This window comes from Choloepus didactylus, chromosome 2, assembly GCF_015220235.1.
Source record: "Choloepus didactylus isolate mChoDid1 chromosome 2, mChoDid1.pri, whole genome shotgun sequence".
Taxonomy (NCBI): Eukaryota; Metazoa; Chordata; class Mammalia; order Pilosa; family Megalonychidae; genus Choloepus; species Choloepus didactylus.
The window spans coordinates 178845791-178866645 of NC_051308.1; the positions used below are offsets into that span (position 1 = coordinate 178845791).

The following is a 20855-nucleotide window of genomic DNA, read 5'->3' on the forward strand; positions in this document are numbered from 1 at the left end:
CATGTTGTACACTCAATAAATTGTAGAAGTCGTTATTTCATAAACATGAAATTATTGGTGATTTCAGTGTATTCTTTGTATTGTCCTGTTTTCCAATTTTAATATAGTGAAACCTGGTCTCTCCTAAAATCAGAGAAAGATAATTAAGGGAGTCAGGCCAACATGTGGGCGATACAAGATTAGCTGCATGCTCCTGGAAACAGAGTGAGGCTCTCAGCCAGCATGATCCCACACAGCAGATGGGTACTTTGGGGAGAGCAGAGAGAACACAATCCAGGGTACTTCTTAGCTTCAAGGAACTGTACTGGTGCCTTTGATGTGCCCAGAAGAGTAACATTTCACAAGCACTTACTATGGACCAAATACTACTCCAAATGTTTGTATATAGTAATTCATTTAACCCTCCTGGTAGGCAAATACTGGGTGGCTTGAGTATCCCCAAAAGGACTGTGATTCTTAGTATATGATTCATTCATTCACTGGCTATTTATTGAGCACTTAAGCATGCCAGGGATTGCGGAAAGGAAAAATGCAGGAGACACGGTACCTACTCTGGTAGAGTCTTTGTCCAGTGGGGGAGGAACAGACCAAAAAGGTATGATTGTGATGTGCCTAACAGAAAAAAACTGCAGCCAAGATTTACTGAGCACTTAACTCTGTGCTGAGCCGAGTTGAGAGCTACAAGTAGATTTTCTAATTTATTCCCATGAGAGAGGGACTATTAATTCATCCCCACTTTCCATATGAGGAAAGAGAGGGGTTCACCAGCTTCCCAAGATCACATACATGGTGCTCAACCTGAGTCAGTAGGACTCCAAAGCCAGTGCCCTCAAACATTCTGCTAGGTGACCTTGGAGGGCAGGAACTGAGATCTAAACAAGCACAGGGAAGGGAGCACCTCACTCTCAACCTGGGGAAGGTGGGAAGGCTTTGTGGATGAGGAGCACTTTTGTTTGACCTGGAATGATCAGAACAAGCTGATACCATCCAGGGAAGGGAAGGAATAGCCTATGTAATGAAAAGAGAATGGCAAGGAGCTCTGGGGCACTGGGAGATGAGGGTAGAAGGCAGCCAGTGTGTGAAAGGCCTTGCACACTACATGAAGGCATTTGGACTTCATCTCATCAGCATGGGGAGCATTCAAAAGCTTTTCTATAGGTGAGGAAATTCATCCCTTTGGGGGCTGTGAGGAGGGTGATTGGAAAGTGGAAGCAGAGAAAGCAGTTAGGAAGGTTTGATCAGGTGTGGTAGCAGGGGATGAAACAGAGAGAACAGAGTCAAGAGATATTTGAGAAGGATAATCTACAGCTCTTGGGGACTAATTGATGCAGGGAAGGCAGGAAGGAAGAATCGAGAATGAACCTAAGGACTGACTCTAGCTCAGCTACCAGTTTTTTGAATTGGGAACACAAGAAGGCTAAGAGAACCTTGAAGGTTAGAGCCAAAGCACAGATGTAGGGGTCTACTTGCTACAGGGCTTAAAGATCAGCTCCTACCATGGCTACCAAAGCTAGTATTGTGGGTAATTTTTCATGTGACATTTTCAGTGATTCACTAACGGCATTGGCAGAGGCTGGCCCTACAATCTATATTCCAGTTTTATTCACCATATGTAGACTTTGAGAAACTGCCCGTGGTAGGGAAAGCAAAGTAATATCATCTCATGTCAATCCAGTCAATTGGCAGAGATAGTCCAGAACACAAGATTAAGAAAGCAGCTGAGACCAAACAGAAAGATGGCTTTGATTGACTAGTAGTAACTTCCACTATCAAGAAAAGAATCATGCAGCACACGAACATTGAGAATAGAGGGTGATAGAATATACTAGTCAATTAATGGTATGGTGAAGAGAAGAAAGGAATCTGTAAAGGCCTATCTGCAGAAGAGGTACAGCAATAATTTACTTGAAAAACAAAATAGCATACAGTGATGCTTAGCCACAGAAGGCTAAGAAACCCATATGTAATAACCAAACTGAGGGAGAACCATCTGAGAAAATAACTGGCATTCACATCACACTTTTTCTGATATTCTTCCTAGTTATTATCTCATTTGATCTCTATAATGAGGTAGGAAGAGCTAGCAAAATTCTTATATTACAATTGGGGAAGCTGAGGCTGCAAGCAGTTCCAGAATTCATTCAAAGTCACATAGCTAGTAAGGGGGTGGAGTCCCTCCGAGTCCTGGTTCTTCCCACCGCACTGCACTGACTCACTGAAAGCAGATGCAAGAGCCATGGAAGCAGAGGAGAGAGCTATAAATGGCCACATTGTATGTGTGCTCAGTAGAGTGGGGTCCCTGGGGACACATTCATTTGTGTGTCTTTGGGCAGGCACCCAACCAGCCTCAGCACCTTTGAACGTGAAAGACACTATGGGTTCCAAGTCTTTCTATTCACAGTTTTGGAATTGTTACTAAAATAAACTTTGACTTGTCTTCTTACAGAGAGAAAAAAAATCCTTGGGTAAGTTGTTTCATTTGGCCTTGGTTTCCTCAACTGTAAGATGAGGTTGAACTAGATTGGTTAATCTACCAATAGTGGCACAGACTATCATGTTTTCATGATAATGAACAAGGCATTCACAGAATGTCAGTGAACACCGAGCTGTCCTTCTCAGGGGGAAAAAAAAGCTTTTGTTCATAGTGGGACCCAGCTTTTCTGATAAAATGTTTTTTAGAATGTAAGCTGAGAAATTCAGAGTCCCCTGGACTAGTGACATTACAGGGCCCTTCTCATCATAAAATCCTAGGAAAACAGTGAGTGCCACTGAAAGGGGACCACTGGGACAGAACATTTCTGTGTAAGACGGCCTTATTTAAGTTGATGCTTGGTCTGAGGATAATGACCTGATAATAAAAGTTACTTGCTTAGTTCTGAAGAAAGCTTTTGAAACACCATGTCATATTTAGAAGATGTAATGTTTGCTTGTCAGCCGGCAACCCAGGTCAAACAATTTCAGGTATTTTTCATTCAAACAAAGAGCACCTGACTTGGAGTAGGGTATGGTTAATAAGTGCTGGCTCTGTCACTTAATAAGGTAGTCCCTTTGAGCAAGTCATTTAACCACATTGGGGCCACATTTCCTCCTGTTTAAAATAAGGGTAGTAACATCTTTCCTTTCTATTGCAGAGAGATGACATTGGAATAAAATATGTGCACAAGCATGTGATATATACTAGACAGTAAGCTTCTGAGGATCGGTGCCAAACCTTCCTTCCTTTGCTACCATAGACTCAGGGCATGGAGCAGAGCCTGAGTCTCCATATATAACTGGTGAGTGAACGAAGCATTTTGGAAACTGTGGAGTATGCACAAATGTCACACAGACTAATGACCGTGTCCCAAGTGAGCACATATTTTCCTCCTTATACAATTTGTTACTCATTTAGTAATTCTGCACAGCTTTTCTAAACATCCTAAAATACTAATCCTGATACATAACAGAAGTGGATATGAATTGAAAGTAAAATGAAGGTATTTGGTATATGGGTGAAAAATGTATGAGTTGGTGTGTAATTCTTACTCTGAAGTAATCCATATCACACAGCGACATCTCTTCTGTGGCAATGTACAAGCCTGGAGTTGTAGCTGAGCTCTCAGCTCTAACTTTGGGCTTGGAACCATGTGCTAAGTAAGGCAAGGGCAAGATCTTCACCCACTTATTTAAACATGTGGGAAGAACATGTCAGAAAGGCACCATCATAAGACACTCACAGAACCAATACCAGAAGCCTAAGTTTCTGAATGCCAACCTAATTTCTGACACATGGATCATGCTGATTGACTTCTGCAAAAGGAAACTGAGTCTCCTATGGCTGCAAAGGACTCACAGGTGCCTATTTGTATATTACCTCTCTGACTCCTTCTTCTGTATCCCGCCCCCCACCTCCCATTACCTGCTCCAGCTACACCTGCCTCCTTGCTATTCTGCCAAATGGTGGGCACACTCCCATTCAGGGGCCCTGCGTTTTGCATTTGCTCTTCCCCCTGCCTCTTTGGATTCTTCCTGCTCTCTCCGTCTCCTCCCTCAGGTCTTTGCTCAAAGGTCTCCTTCTAGCGCAACCTTCCATTTTCATCCTATTTACAACTGCAACCTCATCCGCCACCCCCACCCCATCCCTTCCATTAGTCCCTCTCTCCCTTTCTCTCTTTCTCTGCTCTGTTTTTCTTCATAGTACCCATCCCCATCTAATGCACTCTATATTTTACTTTTGTTATTATCTCATCTGCACCAGACAGGAACCTCCACAGAGAAAGGATGTTTTTTATCTGTTTTGTTCACTATCTAGAACACTGCCTGGCATCTAGTATAGACACAATACATAATTTTTGATGAATAAACAGTTCTATGCTAGGAGATATAGAGGAAGGGTTACATAGATGTGTTTTTCTGTCTTGCAATACAGCAAAGATGCAAGACTAACTCATGGCATGCAAAACAACAATACAAGAAAATCAAAACAATACAAGGCAGATAATTAACGTGAATTATCTGTAGGTCAGGGACAAGCATATTTGGAGGTGGCAGGAAGAGGAGTCAACCATTAGAATTCAATCCCTGGGGGAAGTAGACATGAGGAATATAAATCATTTAGTAAATGCCATAGACTCTTAGAGGTGGAAGTTCTAGAGATATGACAGATCATTTTTCTCATTTTGTTCATGAAGAAACAGAGCCCCAGGAAGACAAAATGACTTCCTCAAGGCAAAGAGCTAAGCAGTAGCAATGTTTAGGTTCAAACCCAAATCTGACTCAAGTCCAAGCTCTTTCTATCAAAAACCCAACTTCACATACTCAGTGAAAACATTGAGCTTTTAAGATTAACAAATTCTCCAATTAAGAGTAATTTGGCTACTGAAAAGCCTCACATAACAATATTTCTGCTGCACAAATACATTATAAAACATTGTACTCATTTATTCTTAGAAATACAAATTGAAAATACTTTCCCAAATTACTAGCCATACTCTTTAGCTCTATCCAGAGACAACTATTTTCAGGCTTGGTCATAAACCAGAGAAAAGGAAAAAAACAGAAAAAGGAAAGGTGGGATGGAAGACTGGAAAAATGGGGAAGGTAAAGGCAGAAACACAAGAAAGGCAGAAAAGAGAGAGAAAAGAAAAAAGCATATGAGATATTAACAAACCAGTTCCTGGGAATTCCTTTGCATAGCTGTGCTGTAACTTTTTGCTTTCCATTACAAAATCATTTCCTTGGAGCTAATCACCAACATTTTCATGTATATCTCAGTACATATTTTCAAATAGACTATTTCTTCTCTTTTGCTTCTTAGAATGTATTAACTGTACCTCACAATTTAACACTTGATATTACACTGTCTTGTTCCCTAATTGTTTCATGTTTATAGATCTTGTTTCTTCAATGAGAATATAAATTTGAGCACTTATTTTTCTTGTTTCTACCATAATGCCACAAAAATACCTAACAATGTGTAGAAAGTGCCCATCTGGATCATTTATATCTGGTTCCATTTACTTATTCAGTAAATCAACTTGCTATGCATCCACGGTGTGCAGGAGCTAAGGATTCAGAGGTGAATATGATAGGGCAGACCCTGATACTCATGCAGCTTATCACTGAGTGAGAGATTTGACTCATAGACCATTAAAACAACCACAAAACACAAATACAGCTCTGAGGAAAGAGAGGGGGGACTGAGATAGACTCAGTGGCCTGGGGTGTGTGTTTGGGAGCTAGGGATGGAAGGATGATAGAGAAGGCCTCTCTGAGGATGTGGCTGCTTTGCTGGTACCACAAGAGAGTCAGCAACTCAGTGAGCTGGGAAAAGACTGTTCTAGGCATGGTGGCAGTAAAGTACTTGTTCTAAAACAGGAAATAAGGCTATCAATCAGTGTAGAGGAGGCATCTGACGAGCTGGGAGAGGAACAGTGGATCCGAGCCTCCAGGCTCTTGTAGGCTATGGATTTGGGGACAAATGGGAAGATACAGAAGTTTTTAAAACAGGGATGTGATATGACATGAAGTATTTAAACATAAACACAAAATATCTCTCTACCATTCTGTAGATGTATTTAATTGATGATACATGACTCCAGGAATGAAGACTCACTCTTGCCCAAAAGTGAGTCCTTCCCCAATAGCTCTCCCACTAGTAGGTAAACTGTCCTGTGCCCACAGCGATACCTGGTAGTCAGTGCACAAGCAGGTCAGTGCACAAAACCTCTGCCTCATACCCTACTTCCTCCTCAGGGTATCCTGCACTTACCCCGCACCCCAATTCTGCTCTATATGGACTCTTCCTTATTCAGTTATTTCCTCCTCAGGGACTTTTCAGACACACAAACTAAATCCATTATAACCTCTTACCCTTGCTCTCTCTTCCAACTCCTTCACAGTCATCTCAGCAAATTCTCTATCCCTCTTTTAATTCTATTTGTGAGTTTATGTAATGTCCTTAATCACAGTTTAACAGCAGAACTCGTATGACAGAATTGAATGGAGAAAAAGTAAAGTCAAAAGTATGGAAGTAAAGTTTAAAATAATTGAAAAATTCAGCATCATGAGTCTCTAAAACTTCTGGAAATACCTAGAAGTCATCTTCAAATTTTCTCTCCACTTCCTCATTTTCCTCTAACTAAACCTCCCTTTCCTTAAACACCAACATTCTAAATTAAAAATGCTGAATGCCATCGTTCTCTTCTGGCTAATTACTATGGCAACAGTACTGTTTTTTACATACTTCATGGCAAATATTTAGTATTTCAGCTAGATAATGGGTTACAGCCTTTGATGGACTAGTGTGAGAATCTAACCATCATTTATATCAGTATTCCTATGGGAAAACATGTTTCAAGTAACCAACTCACACACAAACTTTCAGGAACATAAAAGCTGTGCTGGTAACTTCCTGTGACTTGTTTATACGAAACATGGATAGTGTATGTGCCAAATCCAACAGGAAGACTTATCCAGATTCTTCTAGCATGATTTATCTAATTTTTTTTAAAGACTATAAATTCTTTCTGGAGATTTGAAATTGACCCCTGGACTGGATGGGAACTTATGCAGAGCGCTGAGGATGGAGAGAAATTATATAAGTGATGGAACATATATTAGAATCTCATATGCATGCTTAGATTTTCCAAAATAATTTTGTCATTCCTGGGAGGGAAATCAATAGAGAGTTAGAAGCATTCCATTTAAACTACTTAATTAACTACAACATGAACATTTCCACCTTTAAAATGCATTGTTCTTATGTGATCACACCAGAGCATTTTCCAAATATTGTAAAACTCCATTTCTAGATAGCAAAAAGAGAGAGCCTTTACTGTTTATAAGGTCCATTGCAACAACAGAAGTTCAGTTAATCTAGAATTGTTCAAAATTATCTAAATAATAATTATGAAGATAAAAGGCATTAACAAGGAATTAAATATCAAATTGTACTACAAAGCAACAGTAATCAAAGAGTGTGGTACTGACACAAAGACAGACAAATAGATCTGGAACAGAATTCAAAGTCCAGAAATAGAGCCACACATCTATGGCCAACTGATTGTTGACAAGGGTGCTAAGTACATACAGTGAGGAAAGAATAGTTTCTTCAACAAATGGTGTTAGGAAAACTGGATATTTACAAGCAGAAGAATGTAGACCCCTACCTCACACCATATACAAAAATAAAAAGATCAACTCAAAATGGATCAAAGACCTAAATATAAGAGCTAAAACTATAAGTCTCTTAGAGGATAACATAGGGGCAAATCTTCATGACCTAGGATTTGACAATGGATTCTTAGATGTGACACAAAAAGCATGAGCAACAAAAGAAACAACAGATAAATTTGATTTCATCAAAATTAAAACTTGTGTGCATTGAAGGAAATTATCAAGAAAGGTAAAAGCCACAGAACAAGAAAAAATAGTTTTAAGCCATGTATTGAATAAGAGTTTAATATCCAGAAAATATAAAGAATTCTACAATGCAACAAAAAAAAGACAAACATCCCAATTTTAAAAATGGGCAAATGACATGAAAAGCCATTTCTCCAAAGAACATACACAAACGGCCAATAAACATGAAACAATGCTCAACAACATCAGACATTTGAGAAGTGGAAATCAAAACCACAGTGAGATACCGCTTTACACCAACAAGGATGGCTATTATTTTTTAAAAAAAGAAAATAACAGCTGTTGGAGAGGATGTGGAGAAATTGGAACTCTAGTGCATTGTTGCTGGTAATGTAAAATGGTGGAGCCATTTGGGAAAGCAATATAGCGGTTCCTCAAAACTATAAAATTACCATATGACCTAACAATCCCACTTCAAGGGATGTAACCAAGAACAGTTAAAACAGGGTCACAACAGATACTTATACATCAATATTTATAGCAGCATTATTCACAATAACCCAAAGCTGGAAACAACTCAGGTGTCCATCAACAAATGAATGGGAAAACAAAACGTGGTACATACACACAATGGAATATTATTTGGTCATTAGAACATTTTTTGGCCATTATATGAGACATGCTGCAACATGAAAGAACCTTGAAAACATTATGCTCAGTGAAACAAGCAAGGCACATAAGCACAAATATTGTATGATATCACTTACAGCAAATAGCAAATACACAGAGATAGAAAGCAAACTAGAAATTACCAGGAGAATGGGGAGAGGGGGAAAGGGGGAATGTTGTTTGTTTTAAAAAAAGGATAAAAAACTTGAGCAATGCCATAGAGCTGCTTGTAAGCAAGTGTCCCTTGACACCCAGAAAAAAATATTTTGTTGTCTTTTCCCCAATAACAGAATAGAAATGCTATCAATATCTTCAATTTATCTCAACTCCAAGGGGGTAGCATAGTGAATGAGGGCATGGATTCTGGAGCCAGGCTGCCTGGATTGAATTCTGGTTCTTCCACTTGCTAACTTTTAGCATGAGAAAATTACTTAATCCTCACTATCCTGAAATGTAACATAAATGCAATAGTGTCTACCAAATAGGACTGTTATGAAGATTAAATGAGGTAAGCCTTAGAAGAATGCCCATATAGAGTAAGCACTCTGTAAATCTTAGCTCTTATTATTTTCTGTTAGTAACATTAAAAAATAATGTTTTTTTTTTTTTTTTTTTTTACTTACTATATAGGATGAATCCACTGGCACCCAGAAGCTTTTCTTTCCAGTACAGGGCACCTAAGAGCTTGAATATGGAACTAAAAACACAAAGAACCTTCAGTCCAGTTCTGCATGGACAAGGGAAAGTGCTTCCCAGACAACCTCACAAATAAATAGATGTCTTTAGGAACTCTGACTTAATTTCCCTTATCTTAGAAGGGGTAGCTATAGTGCCATTTTTAATATAATAATAATAATATATGAAAAAATACAGTCCTTGAATAGAGGCCCTAACCATATAGATTGCATTGTAAGCTTAGCCAATACATATACCCCTTAGCAAAATAATTTCCTTTGCTCAGCACCTTTCCCATCACGTTCATACTACTTAAGGCTCCATGTGATATGGCATTCTTTACAAAAGAAATGACTCAATACCAACCACTGCCAAAAAATAAAGAATGCATGGATCAAGGAATTGATACCTTGAAATATTTGTTTTTAATAAAAATATTTGAAATGAACCATGGAGCAACAAACTGCGAATAACCTGCTTGAAGTCCCTGTGGAATTATTTCACTGCCTCCCATGATATTAGAATCACTGGGGAGGCAGTAACATCCCTCATCCATAACCAGGACTTTCAGTAGGCATTGAATGAATGGAATCTATATCTCTGTCCCAAAAAATGAGAGCACAAAACTAAATTATGAGCTATTCTAAGGAATATTTGTTTACTTTTGTTTCACATAAAGTAGATAAGTGGCTTTGAAAAGTTGCCTTTGCCATGCTTTTCCTGAACACTGGACAACAGACTTTAGAAGTACAGAAATTTATACACACATGTATGCAAACATATGCTCCCTCCCTCTCCAGAAATGTATGGATGATTGTATGTGCATGTAAGTGTGTGAGTGTGTGTGTGACACATGCTAGTTGAGTACAGACACCACTTTAACTATCATGATGTTTGGTGATACACTCTCAAAGTCCACTGATGTTTCATCAGTGAGCTATCATAACAAGATTTTAGGGGGCCTTTTAGGTGGTTCTTATCTTTCCAAGATTATTGTGATAGATGTTAACAGCTTGGCTTCCTTTAAGGATGACTTAATGGAAATAATGATAACTGCTGTACCACACCTTCAGAATAAGAGCAATTCAGATATAAAACTCTGGGATCTGATATCAAAAACATAAACACAAAAAACTGCAAACAAAGTTGGAAGGTCATGAGTAGGCAAAGATCTCTGGTTAAGGTTCTCACCTGCTTTTCTAAGGTCAATGAAGTATTTAAGGTAATAAGATTTGAAAACCTTTCAAATAGGAATTATGGATAGACAAAAAATATTAGTTTCATTTTAATTCTGAGGTCAGTGGGAACACCTGTCCAATTTCTATTGCAAGGATATGACAGAAGGCAACTGTATCCGTAGTGTCACCTCTAATTCATACCAGTGCTGTGATAACATCCTTCATTATATAAATTTGGCAAACCTAGAGCAGTAGTGCCAATTCAGCTCCCATACAAGTCTTTGTTACAATTCTCATTTCAGTTTAGGCAGCTCAGATAAGCTTATCACAGGGCTTTGAACTGACATTCTGGGATGGCACAATAGATTACATTACCAGGAGAATCATTAATGAGCATCATTAAATTTTACTACATTCAAAGACACTTCAGCTCCCTAGTTTGCAAGGCAAAAAAGTCAAACAAAAGATCTACTTCCCCATGTAATATTAAAATCTAGTCAGAATGTGTGTAGACACAATGTTAAGAAATGCTACATGAAATTTAGCTGGAGAAATATAGTTCTATAGAAAAGATTTTTTTTTCTGGGAAGGGTAATCCACATGAGCTTTTAATTGAAAAGTAAATCAGTAACACTTTTTCTGTTTGTCTTGCTTCTTATTCAAAGATTAAATCCATTTTGAATTAATGAAAATGATTTAATCTCAGAGAGGTAGTAATCTCAATTTATTTAGGCCTGAATTTAAAGAAACAGCTTCAGAGCCCTTTGCAAACAAGACCAGGCTCCACAGCAAAATGATACCCAATCTCTCTTAGAAAGCTATTTTCTAAAATCTGTGGGCTGTGACTCTAGAATTCTTCACTCTTCCAAATCACATTAACAATGTTTGACATGATGACAGAAAGAGCAAATGAATTCATTTCAGTCAGATAAGTACAGGCTACACTTTCTTTTTTCAACCATCCTCCTCTTAATCCATTTTGGTAAATTTCTAAGGAACATTTAAAATCCATAGGACAAACCTTGGCTTAAGAGGTGCCTCTCTGCCATTTTCATGGCTGATTTGAGACCCATTATGCATTTGATTCTGCATTGTGAAATCCAGGCTGGGGGCAAATTTCTGCCTGTCATCTTAGGAAAGGCCAGGAGTTTTGCACCATCCTGTAGTGTGAGAGCAGAAAATCAAAGCCAAGGTAGAGCTGTCTGCTTCTTTCCTGATCAGCTTGCTGCTTTTTTGAGCCAATCTGGGCTGTCACTATCTCAGGCTTCCAAGGACAATTTGGTAGAATAAAATATATTTTAAAAGGCATCTCCCCAGGAAAAGTACCTCTTTAAACCTAATATTAAGTGCAAAAAGGCAATCAGCAAGTAATCATTTGATACTTGGCTAAGAACCGTTGCATGGGGGAAAGAATTTAGGAAGCACAAATTTCTTTTTTAAACCGATAAGACCCTGGATCCGGAGCCAGAGGCCCAGATATTTTTCTTACATTTTCTTACATTTCTTACATTGCAATGACATCCTCATAAAACTATAGCTTATGGACCAAATCTGCTGCACTCCTCTCCCCAACAATAAGCTGTAAATTGCAGAGATAAAAAAAAAAAAAACTCACATCAATTTTTTAAATTTTAAAACAATTCACCATAAGTAACAGTATGGATAACTCTGCCAATGACCTCTCTGGTCTAATGTCAATTTCAGAAAACAAGTTTCCATTGTAAATGTTTAATCAGTGTAGTACCAGGAACCCAGCACAGAAAACCATTTCTCTCCCAACTTATTTGCTCTGCAAGCTCTTTCTTAGCTCTATCTCAGCTCCCACCAAACACTTCAGATTTCTCCCTCTCAAAAGAGGGGAGAGCTCTGGAGGTTCTGAGCCAAGCAGAAGCCCTGTGGTTTGATTCCATTAGTCTGAGCCCTAGTCTGCTGCAAGCAAACTGCAGCATTTCTGCTTGCAAAATCCTGGCAACCAGGTTCTAGACCAGCCACACACAGGCTGCACACATTCTTCAAAGCTGTTCTGCCCAAACCTTGCCTGAAGCCAGTCAACTACAGCAGAGAGCATCCTACCTTCCATCATGGTGGCAGAATTGCATTCCTCAATTTCCAAGGAGTCTGAAAAAACATAGGAGGATATGATTCCACTTTCCAGCTAAATCCTCACAGCGCTGCTTCGGAGGTTTGCTCTGTCCGCTGCCAAAGCCAAAGGAGACGAGTGTTAACCCCCAAAACTGGCCATGGATGTTGCTGGTGCTGCTTCACCTACAGGCTCCCAGGAAGATGCTGTGAGAGAAAGGAGAGGAACAGCGAACCGGCGAAGCTGCACCGCCTGCGCTGCCTTGGCCAATCCCTTCAGCTCTGGACCGCGTCACATGGTAGCCAGCCTGCATCTCCTGACACAATACCCCCGGAGAGCGCACAGAACCTATTTCCCGTCCCCATTCCCTTCCACCCCCATTCCCTCCCTCTTGTCACCAAATACACAACCGCTTCCCCACCTGGTGACGCACTTCCCCCGACCCTCCTCGCCGTCTTCCTTAGCCTATTTATTGCAGCGGCTGGGTACCCGAGATTAATTATCAGGCGCTGCCACCTTAACAGGAGGCTCCCGCTTGAAAGGAGCACCTAAGTGGTTTGCCGCGGAAGGCTTCTTTTTTTAAGAGAAACTTCTTAATAAATCCGTGCAGCCCGAAGTCTTAGCAATACCCTTTTAAACTCCCGTTGCCATCTCTTTTTGCCCTGAAGGAATTCCAGATGTCTGTCTGTGCCCTCCGCACACATCTGTAGTCTCGCTCTCTCTTTTTGTCTCTTTCTCTCTCTCATTCAAGAGAGAAAAAAATCAATCCGGCTGGCGTCACATCATAAACAATCATCCCCAAAAGGATGATGCAGAAGAAATTTCACCCCAGCTGCCTTCTTAAGCGCCAGGGATTTAATCGCGCATGACATGCCGAAGGGCTGGGAACTGATATTAAAACAAAGAAACAAAAGAACCCACCCGAGTGGGGCTCCGAAATCAAACTGGGAACGCTTCAGATAATTTCGGGAGTGAGAGGCGGGAGACGGGGGAGCAAGCAGGGAGGGGAGGCCTTAGCCTAACTGAAGCGAGCTGTGCACGCGGCTCGCCCCGGCTCCAACCTTGGCCAGCGCAGAAAGCTGGAGACTGGACTCTGGGGGCGCTCGTCTACTCACAGGTTCGAGTCCCGCCGCTAGTGCGTCTTCCGCGGCGCAGCGCGCACGTGAGTGGCCTTGCTTCCCCAGGTGGGGAGGGTAGAGCCTTTCTCCTAAGCGAATGTGGCTGCAGCTGTGAACTCAGGGCTTTGCAGCTTCAAGGAATGGGGTCTGAATACCCTGCAGCTGCCACAGTGAGAAGGGCTATGGAACCCCAGGTTGAGAGTCTGTCACCTAACTCTGCTCTCCAGGAACCCTAGAAGACTTTCAGAAGGAGGAGGCACCGCGCGTCCTTCTGGCGATCCTAGGTTTCCCTCAAGCACTAAGGAAGAAGGAGGAGTGGCACAATGGACCAGAGAGGGAGAAGGGGGAGAAGGAAGAATGATGAGGGAAAGGGCTTATTAAGAACCCCGTGGAGGCAACATCAGAAAACTGGCATGTTTTCCTCTAGCAACTTGACTAAGACGGAAGCTGTGATAACACAGGGCAATTGTGAACATCAAATGAAAACACCTTCAAATTAATTTTAGGAAGTAAGATACATTACATGATCAGATTTGAGTCTCTATTATTATTAATAATTTATATTATAAATGTACCCATGAACTTTCATTATTGCTCAGCCTTTGACAGGATCTAGTTCTTTTCCACCAGAGCAAATGCGAGGTATTGGTGGCCAAGAACTACTAAAAAAAATACCACTAAAAAGGCTGATTGGATGTCCATATTAATAGTAAAAAAAGAAAAAAGAAAAAACAAAAAACAAAAACTCAGTTCCTTAGCAACTTGGGAGTTTTAAGAAACTCATTGTGCTCCCTGAAGACACATATTTCAGTGGACTCTAAATTTCAAAATAAGACTCTCCAAGGAGATACAAATCTTTGTGCTTTCCCCCCTTATGTCTATGAGATAGTTAAATTTTAAAAGAGAAAAGAATTACAAAGTAAAACTTACCTTGAGTACAACTTAGACTGCTCTTAAAACTGGAGGGTATTATTGCAAGCAGGATTGGTGTGTGTGTGTGTGTGTGTGTGTGTGTGTGTGTGTGTGTGTGTGTGTGTGGTGTATATTTGTGTGTACCAAAGGTACTTTTGCAAATGCTTAAGAACATGGATGGATATTGATGTCACACTGGGATCAAGTTCTGTCTCTGTCACTTAATGGCTGTGTGACCCCCTAGGCAAGTTAGGTAACTCTCTGTGCCTCAGTTCCCTTGTCTGTGCAGTGGAGATAATAATAATATCAAGTATTTGCACAGCCCCCTAGAGGGACTGGGGAAAAATGTGGAAATATTAAACCTCCCCACCTGGGGAATTCCTGATATTCTCGCAAGAATTGGGAACTACTAGTTTAACAGGCCAAGTCCTCAGTCTTGGGGCTTTCCCTATGAAGCATATACCTGCAAAGGAGAAGCTAAGCTACACATAATTATATAAGTCACCCCCAGAGAACCTCTTTTGTTGCTCATATGTGGCCTCTCTCTCTAAGCCAACTCTGCAGGTAAACTCACTGCCCTCCCTGCTACTTGAGACATGACTCCTAGGAGTGTAAGTCTCCATGGCAATGTGGGACGTGAATCCTGAGGATGAGCCTGGCCCTGGCATTGTGGAATTAAGAAAGTCTTCTTGGACCAAAAGGAGGAAGAGAAATCAAACAAAATAGAGTTTCAGTGACTGAGAGATTTCAAATAGCGTAGAGAGTTCATTCTGGAGGTTATTCTTGCGCATTATAAAGATACCCCTTTTTAGTCTTTAGTGTATTGGAATAGCTAGAAGGAAATACCTGAAACTGTTGAACTGTAATCCAGTAGCCTTGATTCTTGAAGATGATTATATAACTATAAAGCTCTTAAGTTGTGACTGTGTAATTGTGAAAATCTTGTAACCAAAACTCCCTTTATCCAGTGTATGGACAGATGAGTAATAAAGACAATAAATAAATAATGGAGGTTATGTGGGTATGGGATGTTTTGTTTGTCCTTTTTTATTTTTGAAGTAACAAAAATGTGCAAAAATTGATTGTGGTGATGAATGCACAACTATATAATGATAATCTGAACCACTGATTGTATACTTTGGATGGTCATCTGGTATATGAACATATGTCAATAAAATGGCATTAGAAAAAGAAAGAAAGGGATGTGAAGTTAAAGATGGTAAGGTTAGTCCCAAGGCTGGTTAAACTTTGCTGCATCTTTATTATCTATGTGTATTATACCTTAACTTAAAAGAAGCTGTTTTTCAATTGTAACAACAGATGAACAAAGTTCTGATTTCAATAAAAAAAATTGCTCAAGTGTGTTAATAGAAGAGATTTGGCAGCCTCATTTTGCCGCCTTGTACCTTTCAGGGAAAAAAAATGTGCTCAGGAACAAAGACAGTACTTTAAATTTGGCCCGAATTTCTTCATTTTGTATTACAGATTTTGCTCATCAACAAGTATAAAGGAGAAACCCTTTGCTTCTAAAATAATGGAATGTTTTTGCAAGTTTGAAATGGTAGTCAAAGGGTGTGTAGAAAAGACTGGGTGAATTGCTGACTTACATCCAAGTGCAAGTATTGCCCAGGACTTAAGCCCAGGATGCTGAGTGGCACCCAGACTGTCACCAGCCTCTAAGGTTGTGCTTATGAATAGCTCAAGACCAAAACCTTAACTGATAAAGTCACTAGCCATTTTAATTTTTTTTCTGAAGTAAAATGTGTAGAGCAGTGATGCCTTATTATATATGTTTTTGGAATCAAATCCTATTATATTCTTACTATGAGCTCTGAATTTCTTCACTGTCTTCCAATTTTTAGTATAGGAGACAATTCTGTTCTATTTCAGAGAGAGAAAAGAATGAGAAGTGAGTTGCAAAAGAAGAAAAGGAGCAAAGAAAATTAACATAGAGAAAAACATTTAAAAAATGCATCCATATATATACCATCACACCTTTCTCTTACAATCAATCCTCAGTGAGGTAATTCAATGAACGTAGAAGGGAAAATATTGCCCAAGACCCACAAATCAGGGGTCTCACTTGAAGAGTTGGATTTCTATGAAATGATATAGGTGAATGAGCAAGATATTCCAGCACATATGGACCATACTCTGAATTAAAATGGAAGAATTCCAACTTGAAGTTGGAACTTAGTCTAAAAAAGGATTTATTGGAGTAGCTCACAGAATCATAGGAAAAACTGAACAGCTGAGGGAAAACAGAAACCAAGACCCTCTGGGAAAGTTGGCTGCCAGAACCAAGGACTTTGGTCTTTCATCTCTGTGTCTCCCAGCATGTCAGCTTCTTTCCTCTTGCTAGTTTTTCTCCATGTGATCAGAAACCTGGGTTTTATTGTCCTCTAAGCTCTCATCTTCACATGATTTGACTATCCAATACCTACTTAATTTTTTTTATAACTTTATTTATCAAAAAGTTAAAAAACATTTTGAAACAAAACAAAGCAAAGGAATAATAAAAAAAAATAATAATACCTACCTTAAAAAATTCTGACAAAAAACTCTGGTTGACTGGTTTAGATTATTATATACCCTTTTGACCAAGCAATGGGGCCAGATTGATGAAATATCATGATGGACTTATTTAGACCAAAATTTGCATTGACTTAGTCATGTGACCAACACAGGCAAATTTCTATGACCAACAGACATTTAATAGCATATTATGATTAGAAGGATAAAAAAGTTGCCAAAGGAACAAAAGGTGCTATTGCCTGAATAAGGGCAGAGGAGAGAAATAATAAAACAAAAGCTGTCGATCATATAGACTTTACTCAGTGTCCCTAACATAAAGCTTGCAAAACTCATAGTCCCAGAGGGACTGAGCACACCACACTAGTACTATCCAGCAGACCTGCGAGGTTATTTACATGTGCTCACTCACTACATTCAGAGAAAAACTTGCAGACCCCTGTAGCCATCTTCTTCACTTGGGGAGTGTGGTGGATTAAATGATGGAAACCAACAAAAAACATGCTCTTAATCTTAATACGTGTTCCAGTGGGTATGTACTTATTTGTAAATAGGACCCTTTGAAGATGTCTTTCAGTTAAGGAGTAAACTCATTTAAAAGATTCAGTGTGGCCCAACTGAATCAGAGTGGGACTTAATCTGCATTACTGGAGGCCTTATAAGAGAGGAAATTTGGATGTAAAGTCTGAGAAACACAGGGGGACCCAAGGACATTGCCATGTGATGAGAGGCAAAGAAACAAGCCAAGGAAGTCTCCAAGGATTGCTGCAAGCCAGCACCAGAACGCTAAAGACTTTGGGGAGAAAGCGTGGCCTTGATGCCCCTTAACTTTGGATTTATAGTCTCTGAAACCATGAGACAATAAATTCTCATTGTTAATCCAACCACTGTGTGCTGTTTGTTGTAGCTCTGGCCAACTAAGATAGTGGGGGACAAGCCTCACTTGCCAGCCCACTTAGCACTGACACCAAAGACCACCCATTGGTCCATTCCTGCCCAGAAAACCATGTATCCAGACCTACACTTGTGCTAAAGGGTCTTATATCAGCTAAGACTTCTAGACTATCTAGACTTCTACTAATAATGATAAGCCACAAATAATAATTGGGTAATAAGGAGAATTAGCCATTTCAAAAGAGGGAGAAAGTAAACAATTAAATGGCTCACTGATGGAGAGGAAACATAGAAAACTGCAAAGGCATTTAAAAATTCTATTTCTAAATTTTCAACATATCTTCAGAGAATATAACAGCAACAAACAAGAGAAGGCTGCTATAGTAAAGGAACATATTAAAAGCCAGAAAAAGTTCATGGAAGTAATAAAAACATTCTTATTAAAAACTTAAACTGTTACAGCTGTAATGAATGGTAGAGAGGATAATACCAATATTGAGTATGGATGGGCGCAGAGGCCATGCATGCACATGAAGAAGAGATTATCAACAGCAAGAGAAGCTGGCCCAAGCACAGTGGATTCTTTCTCTCTTTGGAGATTTAGTTAACTCAGATGCAACTTAAACAGTTCAAGAAATTAAAAAAACAGAAAAAGCTTCAAAATTCACATTGTGAATTATAAAACCTGACAAGATATTTTAAAAAGATAGCTCAATCTCACTTATGAATTTTTATGCAAAAACTCTAAATAAAATAATGGCAAACAGAATACACATTTTCAAAAACCTTATCTGTATCATAATAATTTAAACTAAAGAGATACCGGACATTAAGAAGGCACTGTGTGAGCAAAAGAAAAATTTGAAAGTATAAAAAGAAACAATAGAAATTATGGGAGCAAAAGACAAAACAGAAGAGATTAAAAACACACTAGAGGCATACAACGGCAGATGTGAACAAGTAGCAGAAAGAATCATCAAACCAGAAGACAGGATAATTGAAGTCTTACAGGCAGAAGAACAGATAGAAAAAAGAATAGAAAAAATGAGCAGTATCTCAGGGATTTGAGAGCCAGCATGAAACACACAAACACCTGCATCATGGGTGTCCCAGATGGAGAAGAGAAGGGAAAAGGGGCAGAAAGAATATTTGAGGAAAAAATTCCCCAAAATTTCCCCACTTTTATTAAAGGCATAAATATACACATCCAAGAAGCACCACATACTCCAAACAGAATAGATCCTAATAGACCTTCTCTGAGACACATACAAATCAGAATGTTAAATGCCAAAGAAAAGAGAGAATCCAGACAGCAGCAAGAGTAAAGCACTTCATCACAAAGGATCTTCAATAACACTAAGTTCTGATTTCTCTTCAGAAACCATATTTTTTTGATATGTTTGATATATTTAAGGTACTGAAAGAGAAAACCTGCCAACCCCCAAATACTTTATGGAGCAAAACTGTCCTTCAAAAATGAGAGAGAGCTTAAAATATACCAGACAAACAAAAACTGAGAGAGTTCTTTAACAAGAGACTTGCCCTACAAGAAATACTAAAGGGATTTCTGCAGGCTGAAAGAGAAAGCCAGGAGAGAGGGCTTGGACTAGAGGGAAGAAATAAAGATTTTCAGTAAGGGTAAAAATAGAGACAAAAAAGATATGATATATAAAAACCAAAGGATAAAATGGCTGAATTAAGTACTGCGTTTACAGTATATTGAATTTTAATGGATTAAACTTTCCAATCAAAAGGCACAGACTTCAATACACCACATATACACAGCAGACCAATAAGGAAACAGAGCTTGAATATTATGATAAATGGACTAGACCTAACAGATATATACAGAACACTGCACCTCCCAAAACAGGATATACATTCTTTTCAAATGCACAAGGATCATTCACCAGGATAGACCACATGTTGGTTCACAAAATACGCCTCAATAAATTTTAAAAGTTTGAAAGTATACAAAACACTTTCACCATAATGAAATGAAGCTAGAAATAAATAACAGCCAGAGAACTGAAAAATTAAAAAATACATGGAAGTTAAACAACACACTTTTAAGCAACCAGTGGATCAAAGAAGAAATTGTAAGAGAAATCAGTAAATATCTCAAGACTAATGAAAAGGAGAGCACAACATACAAAAACTTATGGAGTGCAGTGAAGGCAGTACTAAGAGTGAAATGTATAGCCCTAAATACCTACATTAAAATAGAAGAAAGAGCTAAAATCAAAGTCCTAATTGCACATCTGGAGGAACTATAAAAAGAATAGCAAACTAATCCCAAAGCAAGCAGAAGGAAAGAAGTAACAAAGATTAGAGCAGAAATAAATGAATAAATTCTACCACATTTTAAAGGATTGAATTATTTCAATATTAGATAAACTTCCCAAGAAATTGAAAAAGTGGAAACACTCCCAATTTATTTTATGAGGCTTATATGAGCCTTGATAGTGGGGCCAGACAAAGACTTTGATGCAATAATTGAATGAACTGCATGAATATAAATGCAACAATTTTAAGCAAAATATTAGGAAACCAAATTAAGCAATCTCTAAAACAGTTACTATACCAAGGGATATTGGGTAACCCAGAAATGGAAGATTGTCTTAACATTAAAAAAAATCTGTTAAGTAATATGCCACATCATGTTACTTTATTAAGGGAGGAAAACCATATGACCACCCTAATAGATGATGTAAAGCATTCAATAAATTCAACATTCATGACAGAAAGAAAGAAATTGGCAGGCAGTTAGGCAGACAGGCAAGAAGGAAGGAAGGAAGGAAGGGAGGGAGAAAGTGAGGAAGGAAGTAAGGGAGGATAGAGGGAGGGAGGGAAGAAAGTAAGGAAATTATTCATCAAATATCCTACTTAATAGTTAAATATTAGATACAGTCTCTTTAAATCAGGTAAAAGGAAACTTGCTATTGCTGATTTTAT

General features: G+C 39.0%; 1 protein-coding gene across 22 annotated transcripts in view; it reads right to left on the reverse strand.

The window, feature by feature from the left end:
- Positions 1-13477, reverse strand: part of SGIP1 (SH3GL interacting endocytic adaptor 1) — a 220898-nt gene extending 207421 nt beyond the window's left edge. For 19 of the 22 annotated variants that reach the window (XM_037826986.1, XM_037826985.1, XM_037826983.1 and 16 more), the window contains exon 1: positions 12438-12670. In XM_037826986.1, coding sequence (XP_037682914.1) covers positions 12438-12447 — 10 coding nt within the window. In that variant the 5' untranslated portion in view covers positions 12448-12670. The other 3 variants (XM_037826970.1, XM_037826969.1, XM_037826971.1) reach the window with 3 other exon arrangements.
- Positions 13478-20855: the final 7378 nt, after the last annotated feature.